At 41.8% G+C, this 21,818-nt stretch overlaps 1 protein-coding gene across 2 annotated transcripts in view; it reads left to right on the forward strand.

Annotated features, from left to right (window-relative positions):
* LOC136875532 (dipeptidase 1) overlaps positions 1 to 21,818 on the forward strand; it is a 139,001-nt gene that overhangs the window by 39,442 nt on the left and 77,741 nt on the right. For both annotated transcript variants that reach the window (XM_067149077.2, XM_067149078.2), the window contains exon 2: positions 8,873 to 8,984. In XM_067149077.2, the coding sequence (XP_067005178.2) occupies positions 8,873 to 8,984 (112 nt within the window). The remainder of the gene's footprint in view (positions 1 to 8,872; positions 8,985 to 21,818) is intronic.

Genomic DNA, 21,818 nt, shown 5'->3' on the forward strand with positions numbered 1-21,818 from the left:
GAATATAGTTCAATAATAAGAAATAAAAAGAGAAAACCTGAAAATTGCTATCGGATTACAAGCAACATCGTTGGTCGATTCACTTGGTCCGTGAAGATTCAATTTCCGCAACCAGACTCCGAATTTTTCTTTAATTAAGGTTATCCACCGATTATAAAATACCACGTAAGGTATCAGCAGCCACCGAGTGTACCCTTAATCGAACCGGAACAACTTCCGGTTATATTTGAACCGATTATTTATACACAATAAAGGAATTTTGTTCACAGGTTAACTTGCTCCCTGGTAAGGCATTGTGCTCCAAAGTTCAGTATTATCAATTCCTGATCTCTCTGTAAAAATACATGATCGCACCATGTTGTGTCACAACCAGACACCCAGGAATGAAGTTACTTTAATAATTAATTCTTTTAAATTATATAGAATACTATTCTACTGAACTTCAATATTTATAAAAATTAAAAATGACATTGAGTTTACATTTAAGTTAACACACGAATAACTTTCAGGTTTAGATTTTTTATAATAGACTAATTTAAAATAAATAAACCAATAATCACGGATATCCTAAAATTAATCTTATCCCCTCACTGAATAATAATTAAATTGATTTAATCCGACCGTTTATAAACGGTACCAACAAAAAAAGAGTTACGTCAATGGACGGTGTCATAATAAATATCACCAGGTTATCAATAGCAAATAACGTGAACATTAAATAAATAGACTTCAGCAAAATGTGGAAAAACATAGTTCATTATAATATACATTACCACCACTGTGGTAGGGAGGAAAAGTGAAACATCTCACTTATAAAAATATGATTTGTTTTTTTGGTTGAGTAATCACCACCATCATAATTTACTACTCGAAACTATGATCAGTACTATCATAAACAAAATTAAATTATAGTTAACTTCAGTGCTCAAAACCAATAAAATCAACAAACGCACTATCATTTAAGAATAAACTGAAAGTGTAATGATCATCCACAGAACGTTAACTATCACTGGAGTAAACTAACCACTGGTTATTGCAGACTGAGCTAACCATCTGATTGAACTCATGACTGTCACTAAAACAACTAAACACTGAGCGTTGCAGACTTAGATGACCATTTAACTTGACTACTGATTAACACTGAAAATAAACTGAGTACTGATCTTGCAGATTGAGCTGACCATCTAACTTGACTACTGATTAACACTAAAAATAAACTGAGTACTGATCATTGCATACTGAGCTGACTATCTAACTTGACTACTGATTAACACTAAAAATAAACTGAGTACTGATCATTGCAGACTGAGCTGACCATCTAACTTGACTAATGTTTAACACTGAAAATAAAGTGAGTACTTGACTAATAAATAAATGGCATGTGGCCTCCGGAGGGGCCTTGTACAGGTCTATTGAGTTGACGCCCGTAGGCGACCAGCGCGTCGTCATGAGATGGAATGATGATGATGACGGCACATACACCCAGTCCCCGTGCCAAGGAAATTAATCAATTATGGTTAAAATTCTCGACGCTGCCGGAAATCGAACCCTGTGACCAAAGGCCAGCACGATAACCATTTAGCCATGGGGCCGGACTCGGGTCCTCATCCCGAGGTGGTGCAGTTCTTTTCATGCACACCACCATTGAAGGTGAGCTGCATGTACCACTTCAACCACATACCAGACCCCAGTTATTCTTAAATTTCCGGCAGTACCGGCAATCGACCCCGGGCCCCCGAGGAGAGCAGCTAACAGAACTAACCATTACGCTACGGAGGCGGACAACTAGACAAATGATTAACACTGAAAATAAAGTGAGCACTGATCATTGCAGACTGAGCTGACCATCTAACTTGACTAATGATTAACACTGAAAATAAACTGAATACTGGTCATTGCATACTGAGCTGACCATCTATCTTGACTAATGATTAACTAGTGATCTCTCCACTGAACGGGTGTTGATTCTCTGCTATAAGGTATCGAAATAATGACATGACAAAATCTTTCTGCATCCTTATGTCCCTTTAACCCTAAAATATTAACATTATTTACAAAAACCATGCGCGTGGTCCCATAACAAACTAATAAAAATACGTATGAATCTATCCGCACTCACCACGTACAACTCAAACGATATAATAGTCCATAAGACAGCCAGAACTGATCCCATCTAGCAACTAAACCACAAATCCCAAATGATGGTGCGTGACAGATGAGCGCCGTCGAAGTTACCTTTCTTTTTCGATAAACCTTGCCACAACATGCTGCAATAATTTACTGTCACAACAAAATAACTGTATCAAAATATCCCGTTACAATCTCTCCCATATGCCAAGGAACATTAATCCAGTATATTTCATTTACGAGATTTACCTAAGATTATTATTACTTCTGGTATTCTTAAATATTCCCAGGCTGTCCTCTGATAACGCGCTCGTAGTGGTCTAAATATATCGTCACTTCGGTCTAACGGCTTGTTGGACCTCGCTCCTAGCCGACTACTAATATCTGTAATTTTATACCAGTGGTAACTTTACATGTGAAGAACAACTTTGAAACAAGCTAGATTATAATACACACACACACTCATTTCGAATGAATATATTTCTCATAACGTCTAACCTTCTGATATCACATAATTCCTCGAACCAAACGGTTTTTGAACCCTGGACATTGCAAATGTCTTTCATGGCATTCTAACCCACATTTCCTCGGGACACCACATCGACCGGAATTCATTCACCCTCCTTTTCAGGAGCATCAACACATCCTGTCTTCTATTATTCCTCGGAGCATTACATATCCCGGAATTCAACTACAGTCATTTTAACACTGTCAATACTGGTTCGTCCCTTCCTCATCATGGCTATTGGACGTCTATTTGATCTCAGAGTAATTACTTAAACTATTTTGTATGGGCTATCTTATTCTCGTCATTTTAAGATCGTGGCTCATTTCACGGATTCGTCATCGTACTGAAACTACGTAAAGGACTGGAATACACTTCTAACAAATATCAAACTTCAAATGACAAGAAAATATGCATCACGCTGGTCTTGACTTAATTTGGACATGACGATATCTCTGACCGATATCTACAAAAATCCTGACTCGTTGGCTGAATGGTCAGCGTACTGGCCTTCGGTTCAGAGGGTCCCTGGTTCGATTCCCGGCCGGGTCGGGGATTTTATCTTTAATTGGTTAATTCCAATGGCTCGGGGCTGGGTGTGTGTGTGTGTGTCGTATTTTACATTAGAAATCATCCTAGGTAGGGCCCTCATCTTCACAGACATGCAGGTTGCCTAACAGGCCGTCTACTAGAAAAATACCTGCACCAGGCCTCTCCGGAGGCCATACGCCATTATTATTATCTACAAAAATGACTAACAATCAACTTCATTCATACATTATAATATGACACAAAAACATAAACACACTAATTCTTTAACGACAAAACGGACATAGAACTGATTTTTATGCGATACCTCCTTTAATACAGTTTAAAATAATTGTGTGAAACTCTGGGATTTTAACATAAAATCTGTGCAAACTTCTCACTACTGACCATACAAAAAACATCTTTGTGCCACACAGCACTTAATTTCTACATAAAAGCAAAGAAGAACAACAAGCTATCGGCCTGAAACTTTGGCCCTTATTTACACAGAGCATAACGTTGCAGAATACACTTTAGAGTACACAAATCATGTCACCCGCCTAGATTTTTGCTGAACAATGGCATGTCGTCAGACATTGCCGTTCGCCGAACGCTCAACTAGGGCTTAACGCGCCGTGTTGACACACATTATGCACATTTCACGCATTTCTTCTTGGAGATTCTTAATTGACAACAATATTAATTTTTATTTCTTTCATTCTACACACTGAAAATTGTAATACTTATTTTGCTAGTGGCTTTACGTAGCACCGACACAGATAGGTCTTATGGCAGTTTTAATACTTGATAACTGTATGTGAATCCTCAATGTTATTTCACACGTTTCTTCTCGCATACTCTTACATTTATGGGATATCTATATAAAACACTGTACATTTATAGCATACACTGACTGACAGAGCAAATGCAACACCAAGAAGGAGTGGTCAGAACTTTATGCCAATTGCAGGGTAGACTGACGTCACTGAGGTATACTCATGATGTGAAATGCGCCGCTGTGCTGCGCACGTAGCAAACGATAAATGGGACACGGCGTTGGCGAATGGCCCACTTCGTACCGTGATTTCTCAGCCGACAGTCATTGTAGAACGTGTTGTCGTGTGCCACAGGACACGTGTATAGCTAAGAATGCCAGGCCGCCGTCAACGGAGGCATTTCCAGCAGACAGACGACTTTACGAGGGGTATGGTGATCGGGCTGAGAAGGACAGGTTGGTCGCTTCGTCAAATCGCAGCCGATACCCATAGGGATGTGTCCACATTGCAGCGCCTGTGGCGAAGATGGTTGGCGCAGGGACATGTGGCACGTGCGAGGGGTCCAGGCGCAGCCCGAGTGACGTCAGCATGCGAGGATCGGCGCATCCGCCGCCAAGCGGTGGCAGCCCCGCACGCCACGTCAACCGCTATTCTTCAGCATGTGCAAGACACCCTGGCTGTTCCAATATCGACCAGAACAATTTCCCGTCGATTGGTTGAAGGAGGCCTGCACTCCCGGCGTCCGCTCAGAAGACTACCATTGACTCCACAGCATAGACGTGCACGCCTGGCATGGTGCCGGGCTAGAGCGACTTGGATGAGGGAATGGCGGAACGTCGTGTTCTCCGATGAGTCACGCTTCTGTTCTGTCAGTGATAGTCACCGCAGACGAGTGTGGCGTCGGCGTGGAGAAAGGTCAAATCCGGCAGTAACTGTGGAGCGCCCTACCGCTAGACAACGCGGCATCATGGTTTGGGGCGCTATTGCGTATGATTCCACGTCACCTCTAGTGCGTATTCAAGGCACGTTAAATGCCCACCGCTACGTGCAGCATGTGCTGCGGCCGGTGGCACTCCCGTACCTTCAGGGGCTGCCCAATGCTCTGTTTCAGAAGGATAATGCCCGCCCACACACTGCTCGCATCTCCCAACAGGCTCTACGAGGTGTACAGATGCTTCCGTTGCCAGCGTACTCTCCGGATCTCTCACCAATCGAACACGTGTGGGATCTCATTGGACGCCGTTTGCAAACTCTGCCCCAGTCTCGTACGGACGACCAACTGTGGCAAATGGTTGACATAGAATGGAGAACCATCCCTCAGGACACCATCCGCACTCTTATTGACTCTGTACCTCGACGTGTTTCTGCGTGCATCGCCGCTCGCGGTGGTCCTACATCCTACTGAGTCGATGCCGTGCGCATTGTGTAACCTGCATATCGGTTTGAAATAAACATCAATTATTCGTCCGTGCCGTCTCTGTTTTTTTCCCAACTTTCATCCCTTTCGAACCACTCCTTCTTGGTGTTGCATTTGCTCTGTCAGTCAGTGTATATTTATTATCAATTCACTTATTATTCACACTTTAATATTTATGCCATCCGACACATTTAATAGGTAAGAGGAATATACTGTGATTTGCATACTGAGATATACTATTGATTTTACACTGTTTTCCCCTCGCCAAATACACGACGAGTTTTATATTCACATGAATACGAGTATTTTTTTCATTTCACACTCCACCAGGTTTTACCATACTTCTTCGAGGCTGGTGTTCATACTTAGCATGACCAGTCTTAAGTATACAATATGGTCCACATATAAATAAAGGACCAAGACGATAAACAGGTCTTAACTCACGAACTGCCATTGATACCCTAGAATGCTCGACTGTCTGTCGGCAATTATAGCATATGCCTGCGTTTTGCCACGAGGAAATGATATGAATGTTGCATCACATTAGACAACTCTGTTATGCCACGGTTTTTCATATTCATAATGTTCAGAAAAATTCGAGGAACACGAATCTCATGATTACATAATTTAGTTTACCTCTAAAAGGTCTAAAATGCTGAAGCATGGATCAGATAAATAATTTACCCCCACTATGACAACATACACGTGTGGCTTACAGTCGGCCATAGTCTTCCCACGGTCCAATATAATCTTTACATCTTTGGCCAGAAGAGAATTCCTTCCAATTTACTGGGCGTTCTACAGTGCCAATTCAGGTTTTAATTTACATCTGAATAATCATTGTATTTTGGAAATTAGTATACTCTAACTCATCCGAAATTCTCCCCTAGGATTTTATAAATCTGGATTCATTTCCTGCCCAAACAGATTACAATCCAACCTCAAAGTTCTTGTCTCGCGGACACGAAAAGTGAAGAAGACACAGGGTGCTCCTCAGGTAATGATGAAAAACTAGATGCTCCTTTCCCAACACCGTATCTCGCGGCAAAGTAAGTTTAGGGGTCCCTTTTGATAACTGTGAATGATGGGTTCAGTATGTATGTATGTACGTTATATCGTTCATTGTATAAAGGAATACACTTACCTTAGGAGCAACGGATTCCTATCCTAAAAGTACTTGTAGCTAGTACGCAGTGCAAATTGAAGTTTAGTAATTTAGCTACAGTAACTCACTGTTAATGCTGGGGAAGATCCCCCAGTATGTTCTTGTGGTGCTGACTTCACCGTGGCCCACATCCTCACAGAGTGTGCCAATCTCTCTGGTCTAAGACGGAGCGTCGGCCTGCAGGAAACACTCAACGCATATTAGCCGATGTCACCACTACTGCTGATCTCTAGTGATGGGACATTCGATTCATTTTACTGAATCGATTCATTTGATTCCGTTCACGTTACTGAATCGATACAGTGATCCGATTTACGGCTCATTGGTCACCGCTCCTACTGCATCTGTGTAGTATGTGCTGGTAAGACAGCAGCAACAGCATTCAGTGCTCGCAGCTGCCATCTGGTCTTCATACTATGAACTCCTTTCTTAGATAAAAATGCTTAATTACTCTAATACATCGAAGGTTTCCGGCGAAGCAGGGTGGGAAAGGTTAGGATTAGGAAGGTAGCAGCCATGACCTGAATTAAGGTACAGTCCCAGCATTTCCTGGTGTGAAAACGGGGAAACTACGGAAAAACCATCTTAACGGCTGCCGACGGTGGAATTCGAACCCACCATCCCCCGAATGCAAGGGCATAGCCACGCGATATTAATCGCACGACAACTCGCTCAGTCATTTTTAAAAGTATTTTTCTATCAGCTGAGGATTTTTTTAATAGTCATATTTTGTATAGGCTACCCGAGATGTACAGTAGCCCGCTGGTTTTCTGACTCAACATACTGTTATTGCGTCTGTCCACATATGATTGAAGTCTTTTGCAACGATGTGACGTATGAACTGAGAGAATACTGAGCCGTTCTTCCCAATATAAAACAGGTACATTTGAGTGGTCATGAGCATGACTCAATAGTCATAGGCAGGCTAGAGTCGAGTTTAATTGTCAAATGTCAACTAAGTTATAATACTAAGATTCATTAAACTAATAAATAGTATAACCTAATAGCCTACCTACTTACTAGCTACTTCAGAATTATGTTGTGACTACCTTTTTAATACTGCAAATAAATCCACCTATTATTTAAACCTCCCTGTAAGAAGAGGACAGTGAATGCAAATGGGTATTATTTTCAAATGAGCTGAGCTCGAGAGTCCATTATAACATACGATTCTTTCAGTGTAGCATGGCTCACTCTATGTCTCGCTGCAGTGAGCCGATAAGGAGCCGTGTGTATCTTGTGTCTCACTGAGCCGCACTCGTTCACGACTCTTTCGATGTGCCATGGCTCACTGTATGTCTCGCTGCAGCGGAAGCTCGGCTCTCCGCGTGTCCAGTGAGCCGATAAGGAGCCGTGTGTATCATGTGTCTCACTGAGCCGCGCTCGTTCACGATTCTTTCGATGTGCCATGATTCACTGTCTCGCTTCAGCGGAAGTTCGGCTCTCCGCGTGTCCAGTGAGCCGATAAGGAGCCGTGTGTATCATGTGTCTCACTGAGCCGCGCTCGTTCACGATTCTTTCGATGTGCCATGATTCACTGTCTCGCTGCAGCGGAAGTTCGGCTCCCCGTTCAACGTCCAGTGAGTGCGCCACTCAGCACTGTCCGCTGGGAGTAAGCTGAATCGTGTGCCGTGAGCTCGCCGTTCCTGTGAATCGATTCACTCGGACACTTGAATGAATCGATACACTGCTTCGAATCATACATTCAGTAGCCAACACTAATCTCGTCATCCGCTTTATGTGCGACAGTGGATTAATCAAGGGAATATAAGTTACAAGTTAACTGCTACTCAGGGAACGCACGTTCCCTTTTGATTCGTTAGTAATTATTAAGCCTAATTCAATATTTTCTTGTTTTATTTTGTACTGCGTTTCCAAATTACTTCTTCTTCTTTTATCGATTTTGGCCAGCTGTGGACCACGTAAATAACTCCTCATGATTTAAGTTTTCTTTGGCGCCAGTACTCCTTCATCCTCCTGCTTGCTGCTTCTTTCCTTTCAGTTGTCCATTGCTGCTTCTTCTTGGTCGCTGTTTCTGGCTCTAGGAAACCCTTAAATGTGTGTAACTTTTCTCTGAAGGTGGTTCTATTGTGGATGCCTTGATGTGTGATGTTCATTTCTTGCAAATCCTTCTTCGGGTTAACAAACCAATTTTCATAAGAACTGCCTTTCCTATTGGGCTTATTGAAGTGGTTAAAGATTTTCTTAGCAAGTCTGTCATCAGACACTCGTTGAATAAATAATTTTGTTTTATTTTAAATTTCTTTCCCACTAATTTGTATAGAGAGGATAATTACCTAGTTGTACTTTCTCTTAAAACAAAAATTACCACCACCACTGTCTTACATTTTCAGTGAAAAGGACGACAGTATTTTGTCTGTTGGTGCTGACACTCTCGAGTGTACTTGCCTGCCCAGCAAACGTTCCCGGAGCTGACGCCCTCCTGAAGGTACCTCTCATAGACGGGTAAGTAAATACTAAACGTAAAGAATGTATATAATAATTATAATAAGAAGAAGAAGTCAGGTGAGAAGTTTTCTGCTACCGTATGTAACAGTAGACGGTATTACCTGCGACTGTATGACCGAGGGTTCAATCAATCAATCAATCAATCAATCAATCAATCAATCAATCAATCAATCAATCAATCAATCAATCAATCAATCAATCAATCAATCAATCAATCACTACTGATCTGCATTTAGGGCAGACGCCCATGTGGGAGATTCCCTCTCTGTTGTTTTCCTAGCCTTTTCTTAAATGATTGCAAAGAAATTGGAAATTTATTGAACATTTCCCTTCGTAAGTTATTCCATTCCCTAACTCCCCTTCCTATAAACGAATTGTTGCCCCAATTTGTCCTCTTTAATTCCAACTTTATCCTCATATTGTGATCTTTCCTACTTTTAAAGACATCACTCAAACTTATTCGTCTACTGATATCATTCCACGCCATCTATCCACTGACAGTTCGAAACATACCACCTAGTCGAGCAGCTACTCTCCTTTCTCCCAAGTCTTCCCAGCCCAAACTTTACAACATTTTTGTAATGCTTCTCTTTTGCCGGAAATCACCCAGAATAAATCAATCTGCTTTTCTTTGGATTTTTTTTTTCCATTTCTTGAATAGTACTAAACCTGTCACTCCATGAAAGAACCAACGGCTTCGGGTGGAGAAGTTATCTCACGGTAGGCTTAATAAAGCCTTTGTGTGAGGAAATGCCTCATAAATTCATTAAAAAGACCTCAACCGCAGCGAAGGCGGAGAAGTTGTACTGTGGAGCTAACGAAGGAAGCAATCTACTCTCCATCGTTATAATGGGCAGAGGGCACGACGGTTCGACATGTCAGTGGCGGTACCCTGGGTGCATCTGCTAATAAAATATACCTCAGGGCTAACAACGTTGAGAGTTAACAACCGTCAACCTCTAGAGTGACCCCACATATATACTCGTTGGACTCAACATGAAGAGAAATATCAACAAAAATATTACCCCATCTGGTAACCAATCCACTCCCAGTCATGATGGGGCAAACAGGTCATCGGATTCTGGGGAGCCTGCACCTTCATGTACTCTACCACTACTGCCCTCACGTAAACAGCAACAGAAAAATGAAAAGGAACATTACTTACCTAGCTACAGTGAACATAAACTCCATATTAAAGGTTGGTAAACTCAAACACAGCCTTGAAGTGTTGGGCAAGTATAACATCAAGATAGCGCCATTACAAGATACTCGGTTCACAATTAAGACGCAATGGAAACCCAACGATACTGGATCTATAAAGGAAAACCGAGTAAGAAGTTGATGAAGACAGTTCCACACCTGGGTGCTGGCTTTACTGTACACAATAGAATGGTCTACCATATATTAGAATTCATCTCGCCCTATGACAGAACCTCCTCACTATCCTTCAGGTCCCACAATAGAGCGTACACCAGAGTGAACTTCCATGCACCTACAAACGACACCATTTGGAAAGATCTGGAAGCAGTAGAGTACTACTGGAATATCCTTGAGGAGACCCTAGACAAGATCCCAAACCACCACAGCACCATACTCATCGGCGACTTCAAACTACAAGTGGGCAGTTAGCCAGCCCACAAAAGGACCAACAGAAATGGCGAGCGACAAATAGAACTTGGTCCTAAAATCAACCGCGTTCAAGCGTTTGCCTAGGAAGGCCATGACCTGGAAGAGTCCAAATCACATGCTGGGTGAATTTCAGTTAGACCATGTAGCTACTGACAAGAGATGCGACAGGGAAATACAGAACGTCAAGGTCTTGAGAGGAGTCAACCTCGACTCTGACCACTATCTCTCCCTAGTAAAGACCAACCTACAACCCCTTAACCCTTTCAGACCGAGTACACACAATTGTGCGGGTTCGTATTTTCGTTATCCCTGACCGTATTTGATGTTTTTTCGGCGCTACACCGGACTGCAGTGATTGTGCAGGACACGTGGCGTGTATTTCAATTGATTTTAGTATGCGCTTGACCGCCAGGGCGAAGGAAGAAGAGTTTAAAAAGCACAGTTGATCGGCGAGATGGCAGGAAGCAGTAGTGCCGAAAGTAAGTATTTATTTACTGCGTTTATATTAATCTAGAAGCTTTACTGAATACCGGAATATATTCAATGATGTGTGTACATTGGTTAGTGAACGTAAATTTTGAAGCTACACCATCGTACGTGATACAACGAGGTTTTGAATTTTGATACGCACAATTGTGTGGGTCCTGTTTTTCGGATGTTAGTTTTTATTTTGTAAAATAAACTATGTGTATTGAGGAGCATTTTAGTCAGTTCTTGACGTACAAACAAAAATTCACACCTCCAGTTTTCTTTCCGGTCTGAAAGGGTTAAGAGAGCAACCAAAACCCCAAAGGTCTCGAAGATACCTAGGTTCAAGACCCATCACCTGAGCGATGAGGATTGTGATTTCCGGACCAGCCTTGAGAAGAATGCACAGAAACAAGAATGGCCTACTCTGCAAAAGGCTCTACTGGATGCCGCTCAAGAAACCATCCCTGATTCATCCAACAAAGGCAAGCACCCCTGATGGACCACATAGTGCGATCAGGCTATAGAGGAAAGGCGCAGAACCTGGATTAAGTAGAACCAGCGAAAGGATGAGGTCAACCATCAAGCTTTCATTGCACAAAGAAAAACAACAGCGAGTGTCATCCGTAAAACTAAGAGGTACTGCAACAGGTTTCAAATACAATAGGCAGAAGAAGACTTCAAGAGAAGCAATTCAAGAGATCTCTACATGGGACTCAAGAAACAGCCTGCCTCATACACGCCCCCCCCCTTACATATTCGAGGGCCATGTTGTAACCGTCCAGGCTTATCCAGCCCTACTAATTTAATATAATATCATTTTATGCGATATCATTTGATATCAAGTTTATCCGCCATCGGCAATTATTTGTAATAACATATTTATTCAACGTCAATCATTTGTAATTAAAGCTTTTTGGAATCATATTGTATATATGATAACATCGTTTTATTATTTAAATTATTATATTATGTAGGATAAGAATTCATTATGTTGTAAATACGGTCAATATGTTGAGACATAGTTGTTTTCATTTCATCTCATGTTTGTGTATACGGAGGGTTATTCTTGAAGCTTGGGATTTTGCGTGAGTCATGGGTTTATTTTATGACCAAGGCTAGTAAACAGCGACCCGTGCGCGAGGCTTGCAAGCTGGTCAGCTATATCATCGCCAGGCCTTCTGGACTTGTCGAGGAGGAAGAGAAAGGGAGTTGATGCTTCGATCTATCGAATCAGATACTTCGTTGTATATGAGTTTTGAGATTAAGCTGTTACCAAGAGTGGGGGTGAGCCCGTATATATACTGATTCTCAACACGAGAACGGGACCTGACAACCTTACAACCTTACAACCTGACGGGATACTCCATCACTACTACTTCTACTGTGAACATCTACTTTGAACGACGTGATTTGATTTTTGAAACAGTGTGTGGTCGCTCCGCGACATGGTTATTTTTGTACAATGTGTTATCGCTTCGAAACAGTACTTAGTTGCGGTAATGTTATCGGATCTACGAGAAACGAAACAAGCTTATGGCTTGTGTTATTTTCATTAAATATTGTGGACGAAGAACTATGTTTAGTTCAAGTCTACGGAATTTTGGTACAAGTCTGTACCGTATAAATAGTATAGCTCAGTTGGTTTGAGATTTCTACTAATATGGAAAAATTCATATCTCTGAATTTTCTCCTCTTACGATCAAAGCTGATCAGTTTTTACAAGTATAGGGCCAATGTCTAATTTAAAGACTAGGCATGTACGGAGTGTTAGTCGAGATAGCCCGTACCATATCAGAGAAGGAAGGAAGGATGTCCATGGAGCAAAGTCTATATCGAGAAGAAGAGAACGAGTAACCACGGAAACCAGATGACTTCAACGGAAGCTGTAATTGGTGAGCTTCAATTAGATAAAGCAAGCAATAGTGAATTCAGTAAATTCTAAATCCCTCCACGCTTTAAGGAAACTTTTCCGATTCATCTCATTTTTTGTATAATAAATTCATTTGTATTTTATATTGCGTTAATTTTCTTTCTTAAGCGATACTTAATGGTCAATTAATTAAAATCCTACCCCTGTGATCTAAGTATAAGTCTCTATGCTAGTAAATATAAATTTTGGTTTACAGTTTTGTTTAAAACTGTAACCATGCCGCCCAAACATTACATAGAGAAATGGGAAACCATGGAATGTTAATTGTTTCTATTTGCGTGGCAATTTGCGGGCAAGTCACAAATAGTTTATTTAATATTCATGTGTCCCAAGATAATAACTTTCATCTCCCCATGTGTTATGACGAGAGGGAACAGTTACAATGTGGGAAACTCCAAATGAACAATAGAGACTGCACCAACACCTTTACAGAGTACTTCCGGAAACTCCTCAACAGAGAAGAACCTAAGGAGAGACTGACCTTCACCAAGCCCACTGTCAGGAACCAGGACTCTGTACCACCCAACAGGGAAGAAATAGAGATCTCAAGAACAACAAGACAGCAGGTGAAGATGGTATAGTTGCAGAGATAAGGAAGCATGTAGATGAACAGTCCCTGCAGAGTATCACCCAGATCATCCAAGACATATGTATAAGAAGAGGTCTTGTCAGGGGGATGGACCTGACCTTTATTCATCCACTACAGAAGAAGGAAAGCAAGAACGACCTCAACAGCGACAGAGGCATCTCCGTGCTACTTGTAACCTACAAGATCTCCTCTACAGCCCTGCTAACTAGAGTCACCGAACAGCTGGACTCCCAGCTAGGTGAAGACCAGGCTGGATTCCGCGTTAGTAGGTCCTGCACAGAGCAGATACAAAACCTCAAGACTGCCCTCACATATAGGAGCCGAGGGGGACACCACTGAGTAGCCATTATGGTGGATTTTCAAAAGGCATACGATTCAGTTGACAGACAGAGTCTATTCTCTACCCTACGGGAACTAGACCTAGATGAGAAGACCACCAGACTGGTCCAAGCTACATTGACGAATACCACCTTCAAAGTCAAGTTCAGGGGTGAGCTCTCTGAGAGCTTTCGCATCCAGTCAGGAGTCAGACAGGGAGATGGTCCCTTTTGCATCCTCTTCAACTATTACTAGAGAAGATCGTCAGGGAATGGACTGTCACATTTCCATCAGAAACAGGACTGAAGCTTCAGTACAAGAAAGACAACCTTAGTGTACCCTGTATAGCCTTTTCTGATGATCTCACCCTACTGGCCAACAGCATGGAGGAGGCTACTCGCCAACTACAGAGCTATTACAGTATTACAGCAAAAACAGGCTTGAGGGTTAACCTACAGAAGACGGAGTTTATCACTAACATAAAGCAAGGTCCTTCTACAATCCAACTAGAAAACAACACCATAAGTAAAGTTCCTGCAGTCAAGTACTTAGGAGAATGGATCTCAGCAAGCGAGAGCGAAACTTCGTGCATAGACACCGGATGCACCAAGTTAGATTCGGCTTTTTTTTTTTTTTTATAAAAGCATTTACACCTCCAAGTACCTCTCAAAAAACTTTAAGCTAAAGTACTACAACTCAGTAGTAAGACCCTCTGTACTCTACGCCTCTGAGTGCCTCTTGATGAATCGAAAGGACCCTCTCAGGAAACTATCACTTAAAGAGAGGAAGATCTTGAGGAGGATACTAGGACCCATAAAAGAGGAAGATGGCACCTACAGGATCAGACACAACAACGAGCTCTACGAACATCAGGAAGACCTAGTCACATGTATGATCGAAAGGTGACTGACTTTCTACAGACACATGAGCCGCCTGATACCCAGCAGTCTCACCAACAGAACCCTCACACTGACATGTAGGGCAAAGGCTTCCAAGACCAAGTGGATCACCTCAGTAAAATCAGACCTAGAGTAACTACAGATCCCATTAGAGACCATAGAGGACGGATCTCGGTACCGACAAGCCATCCTACAGGGAGTCTTCCCACTGTCCCTCACAAGTAAAAAGAGTACAGGGCCCACCAGACCTAAGTGGACGGACGGATGGAAGCAGGCACACAGCCAGAAAATGCAAGCGTACTGGGTCAAGAAAAAGCAGAAGACTTTAGCTAAGAGTTATGACGAACCACGTGGTCCCTAGTAGGCCAAAACGAACCGAAAATAATAATCCCACTGTCAGAAGTCCTGAACATTATTATTATTATTATTATTATTATTATTATTATTATTATTATTATTATTATTATTATTATTATTATTATTATTATTATTAGATGCGAAAAAGGCCAGAAAACTGATCACGCAAAGCTCACTTAGAAGTTGTGCATTTCCTTCTTTGCCAGGCAGCCTTCAATTTTTATCTCATCGTGGTTCTTAGTTCTTCTGTCCACTTAGCTCCTGTCTTTTTCTTGTGGTTTCTCTCTGACTCTACTTCCCACTTGCTGATTTTCTTTCTGTAGCAGGTTCGGTCAGCGATGTCGGCCACTTTGATTCCTGATTTTTTCAGGTCTTGGCGGATTTCCGTTGTCTATTTGTTTTGATGTTTTCTGTTGCCTCAAGGAAGATTCTTGTCAGTCTGTTTTCTGGAAGGCGTTTGATGTGACCGTAAAATTTCAGGCGTCTTTTTCTGATGTCTGCCGCAAGGTTTGAGAGCTCCTCGGTTTTTGTACGGGACTGCAGTCTGTATCCTTCGTCAGTCAGTTTTGGGCCGAGAATGTTTCTGATGTCTCAGGATGTCTTCGAGTACTATTTTTCTGTGGAGATCCAGTGTTTCACTCGCGTATAGTTATTATTATTATTATTATTATTATTATTATTATTATTATTATTATTATTATTATTATTATTATTATTATTAAGGTTTCACGCCCCAATAACTACTGTTTACCGTTTGCGGAGAACTCGAAGAAGTGGAATTTCGTCCTGTAGAAGTTCTCTTACATGCTGGCAAATCTACCGACACGAGGCTGACATATTTGAGCCGCTTCAAATAACATCAGATGAAATAGGCCGGCTTGAGCTCGGAAGGACTACACCATTCGCACATGTCACCAGGCATGCCAGGAACAACACTGCTACAGTATATATTGTGCATTCTGGTGGTTGTGGTGTCAGCATTGTAGCTTTCAGTTCAGAGAGCCTTGGGTTCGATTCCCGGTCGGGTTGGAGATTTTAGCAGTGACAGGTTAATTTCTCTGACTCGGGGTTGAATGGGTTCTCACTATACACATACTGAAAGAGTTGGCTGCGTGGTGTGAGTAACAAAGCTCTCACTTTATATTTGGTTCATGGTAGGTTCGAACCCCATTCCCCTGTGGGTGGGGGCGATAGAATAACACTCGTGGTATCCCCTGCCTGTCGTAAGAGGCGACTAAAAAGGGCCCCAGGTGCACTCAACTTGGGAGCGTGGGTTGGCGACAACGGGACCCTTGGCTAAGTCCTGGCGTTGCTTCTACTTGCTTATGCCAGGCTCCGCACTTTTATCTATCCTATCTGACCTCCCTTGACCAACTCTTGTTCTTTATTATTATTTATCGTATGGCAAGTATACAAAAAAAAATACGCTATATACAAGGACAAGAATGTTGGTAGAGATCACATTTACAAATCAATGTCCAGTTGCTGTAGCCATTCTAAGAAGGGGGTGTCGCACGGATGACATCTTGGGCTGGTGCACCATACTTCCTCAAAGGGCACTCCTCAATAATGTGCTGCACTGACTAGAAAGGGGCTCCGCAGTCACAGGCAGGGAATTCTCGAAGTCCCCACTTATGTAGCATGGCATTACATCTAGCGTGGCCTGTTCTTAAACGGTTGAGTTTAGACCATTGGTGTCTCTTCAGGTGAAATCCTGGGAGTCCAGTTGTGGGGTCTTGGATGCCTTGGTGTTTCACACGTGCAGAGCTCCAGCTTTGACGCCATTTTTCCTGGATATTGAAGCCAGTTATGTCATGCCAAATTGGGTTCCTTGATTTAATTTGAGAAGGAGGTAGGTCAGTAAGGACCTCATGGATTGGGAGATTCTGTGGATGATCAGGATGGTGTAACTTTTTCCACTCGCGTATGGTTGTTTCCAGTCGTCTCAGTTCCGTAGGTGGTATGTTACTGATAGTATGTAGCCACGGGATTGGGGTGGATCCTGGATCTCTCACGGTCAATCAAAGTTACATCAGAAGATGAAACCGAAGAACTCTTGTTTTTTTAACCCTGACGGTATTAGCTTGCGAATCCTAGGGAGTCTTTCATTTTCACGGCCTTCGTGGCCCTTATTTTCCTTTGGCCAATATCTTCAATTTTCGAAGTGTCGGATCCCTTTCATATCTTCTCTCTGATTAGTGCTATATAGAGCATAGTTGCCTAGTGGTACTTCCTCTTAAACCACCACCACCACCACCACCACCACCACCACCACCACCACCACCACCACCACCACCACCGAAGATAGTTTCCCATTCTCACATAAGGCAAATACTGGGACTTAATTAAGGCCACGGCTGCTTCCTCTCCTGCTCTACCCATTTCCTATCACATCGTCACTGATTTGCTTTACGTCCCACTAATTACCTAGTTCCGCTGTTTCCTGAGACGCCGAGATGCCTGAACTTAGTCCCGCAGGAGCACATTTACTTGCCAGTAAATCTAACGACACGAGGCTGACGTATTTGACCACCTTCAAATACCACCGGACTGAGCCAGAATCGAACCTGCCAAGTTGGTGTCAGAAGGCCAGCGCTGTTTCAGACGTCCGAGACACTCAGCCCGGCAAGTTGCCAGAAGAGGACCATAATTCAATTCTTTGAGTCATCAGTTCGTAGACTGGTTTGATGCAGCTCTCCTTAATTCCCTGCGCTAAACTTTTCATTTCTACGTAACTAATACATCCTGCATCTACTCTAATCTCTTTGCCATATTCATACTTGGTCTATCCTGTCATTCTTACCGCCTACGCTTTCCTCAAAAACCAACCGACCAAGCCCTGGTGCCTCAAGATGTGTCCTATTATTCGATATCTTCTCGTCAAATTACGCCATTGGTCTCCTCTCACCAGTTCGATTCAGCATCTCTCCATTCGCGATTCGATCTGTCCACCTCACCTTCAGCATTCTTCTGTGACACCACATTTCAAAAGATTCTGTTATCTTTCTGAGCTAGTTTTCTATATTCATTTCTATACAATGCCACGCTCCAGACGAAAGTATTCAAAAACATCTTCTCAATTCATATATTAATGTTTGAAATGAGCAAATTTATTTTCTTACAAAAGGCCTCCCTTGCTTGTGCTATTCTGCAATTTACGTCATCCTCAGTTTTATACCCATGTTTTACTACGGTATTCTACCTTTTACACGGATTTCTAAGCAAATTACTGTACACGCAGTGAGTAAAATTACGTTAAATTGCATGTCACTTTGGGCTATCCGAGAGACAAAACCGTAAGGATGCCATATGTTGTTTCCTATGTAAGGTGCGCATTGGGAAAGTTTTGATCATAATGGCAGGCCACATTTCCTACTGCCAATCACAATCGAGTTCGGGAGTTTAAATGTACCGTACCCAGGGGTAAGAACCCTCTAGGACGATGCCTCCATTTCCTCATTAAACATCCGACTAACTCAGGTTGGGTAGAGATGTGGGTAAGTTGTCGTGGGTAAGTCTAAATGTCGAAGTTTATAACTTATCTCTAAGTATTATGACAGGAATAATGGAGGTTTATCTCGAATGAGAAACAATGATATGGGGTAAGATAAGTTTATTACATAAAGTAACCCGAATCATACTAAAACACCAAAATTAATAAAAATCAGATTAATAAAACGGCTTAAAACTGGCATTGAAATGAGACTAAAATCAGCAAATTTGAATCTGGAAAACAAACATTAATATTGCAAAACACATCAAGATAAGAAAATGAAAATTCCAATTACATATTTTAATATTGATCACATTCGAAATGACTCCACATTATAGTCCAACGTTCCTGATCACATGGAGTACCACCATTATGAGAATCACAGTTATACGGATTGATATTCGGGAAAGTTGCCGCGATAAGCACATTTAAACGTAATTTAAAATTGAACGAAGTGGGACATGACGATATGAACTATGAAAAGTACTAGTGGCGTTTCCCTACACTATATTTACAATAATCAAAACAAACTAAAATAACCTAAGTATTTACAGTACATTGAATCAAGTGAGAGGAAAACCTACACATTATACTGACTCGACGTGAAACGTGGTTCACCAAAAGATCTAGTAAGAACTAGATTAACCCTAACCATCCACTCAGCACTCGGGCTGTTCCCCATTAATCAACAAGACAGCAAACCAAAAACCCAATGAAATCACATAAATACACAATCCTGTAAGAGAAAACAAACAATATAACTCAATAAACTGTCTGAAAGCAACGGGCAACCATCGCATTCATCTTGCTGCAATGGCGCGCAGGGTAGCGCCCTTCATCAATTACATATTTCCTACTTGAAAATGAGCTGAAAAGAATGTTAAAACTCGAGACTACTCTTGGAAATTGGTCACTGTTTTGACAAGATTAACCTTGGCTGATAAACTGACCTGCCTAGCGAGGTAATACTTCAACAACTGCTCGGAGATTCACATACAAAAACGTACATATTACCAGCATGCTACTATATCTCAACACACATGTAATATTCACTGGCCTGACATTTACTTCTCGGCAATTCTAATTCTCAATAATATTCCAGAATACAATCACAGGCCTATTCTCACTTCACACAATTCTCATAACATTTCCAAGCATGCACTCTGCCCGCATCATTAACTTCATATATTTCTTTTAGCATACACTAAATTCTCATGTATATCCTGTAATTCCATCAGCCTTTCTCATACAAATCAGGGTTCGATTCCCTTTCTAATCATTGTTCAAAACAGTTTCCAACCCACATTAAAAGATTGTATTTAACGATGCACGTACAGCTCCTCACGTCACACAGCACCTGTAAAGCATGCAGCAAGCTTCCTATCTGTCACTGATCTCTCAAAATAAATAAATAAATAAATAAATAAATAAATAAATAAATAAATAAATAAATTTTAGTCTCGACGCTGCGAGTGTGTAACTCGGAATGTTGATGATTTTGGAATCTATTCCTTCTATCTCTCTCAAACAAGAACACAGGAATGACCTTAAGCTAGATAACATGCATAATTCACACCAATAAAGTCAAAATAAATCCCAAAATTTCCCTCAATATCCAATCTTGCTAATTATAAAGTAAAAGAAATAAAGAGAATACATGCAATCCCAACCTGTCCATATTTACAACATCACAAATATAAAATGAACACATGCCTTCATGCGAAAATTACACCTAAGAAAATCCCTAATCTAAGCCTCACTAGTATTAATCGTAATTCATAAAACGTGCCATTTAAACCAAAAACATGCGTCTTATCTTAGCAACTCTCAGGACATCTGTAACAGGTTACATCCCCGCTACTATGAGGATCCACTCCACGGACGTCATGGTTTCAATACATGGATCCACTCTTCTTTCTTTTATAGACGATGCCATCTTCTTGAAGTTAATTCCTGTATAACAGGAACACATAAGATTCTGGTCAGTCTTTCTTCACCGTTCTCCGTGCACGTTGCAACGAGCAAACCCTCTGTCAGCTGTAATTACATGCCAACATTAATAAAATGACACCAAACACACGTTCACAATATATAGTAAATATTAGGGGTTTAAACACAGTAACTAGGAGCGGCTCGCGGATCGATGCGAATAGTCTCTCGCGAAACGCGACCGGCCCGAATCTCGCGAAACGCGACCGGCCCGAATCTCGTGAAACGCGATCGGCCCGAAAATAATCCACGGATCAGCGTCTCTCACTCGATTACCAGTCTGCGGCTGATATTACCGTCTGTTCCTCTAATACAAGAACTTGCAACATCTCGCACTTGGCGAATTTTAACTGCACCCAGTTTCCGTAACACTGTTCACAAGAAAGAAATTCGCTGTCTTGTTCGGTACGACCTTACAACGTTAGATTCCTGCCCACATGGCAGCATTTACGCGTCCCGCGCACACTGTAATATGACACTGATGCTTACTTCCTGACAACACACAGATAAAGAAGTACGGAGCGATGTTCACTTCATGACGACACACACCATAAAAAGAACGCTCCCAACAGGTGGGGCGCTTTAGTAACTAAGCAGACGCCGTTATGGCTAGGGGATTCCCTGAATGTTCAAATACTCAGCCAATCAGAGCTCTTGTTTCCCACAATGTCTTTGTAATTTACCAAAATTAATATCAGATGCAGTCATGATAACCAGATTGCGACTCAAACAATTGATATACGTTATTCCTTAGTATTTCTCGCTCTCGGACCTGTGGAACACCGTCAAATAACAGAACTGACCTCTCTTTCTCGTTGATCACATTACACATAAAACAATGTTGGTCATCCTGAAAGTTTAATTCTGCGCGGTCCAGAGTTCATAGTAGCCACACCCTCGCTTTCTAATTGGCTGAACACACCTCGTGGCCTAACGATTTCTCAACGTGCTGGGTTGTGCTGACTCTTGGTAAAAACTGAACGTTTCATTATAAAGACAGGCCCATTTTCCTAATGCCATGCAAAATTGAGATTTGATTAAAAATCGAGAAATACGGTGCTTTGTAACGTATCGAGATACGAGAGTTAGTCATAGGAACAAAGTTGAAGTTCTCTCCAAATTCAGTGGCGATTATGCAATCTGTTTTGTGATACGA

This window comes from Anabrus simplex, chromosome 6 (assembly GCF_040414725.1).
Source record: "Anabrus simplex isolate iqAnaSimp1 chromosome 6, ASM4041472v1, whole genome shotgun sequence".
NCBI classification, from domain to species: Eukaryota; Metazoa; Arthropoda; class Insecta; order Orthoptera; family Tettigoniidae; genus Anabrus; species Anabrus simplex.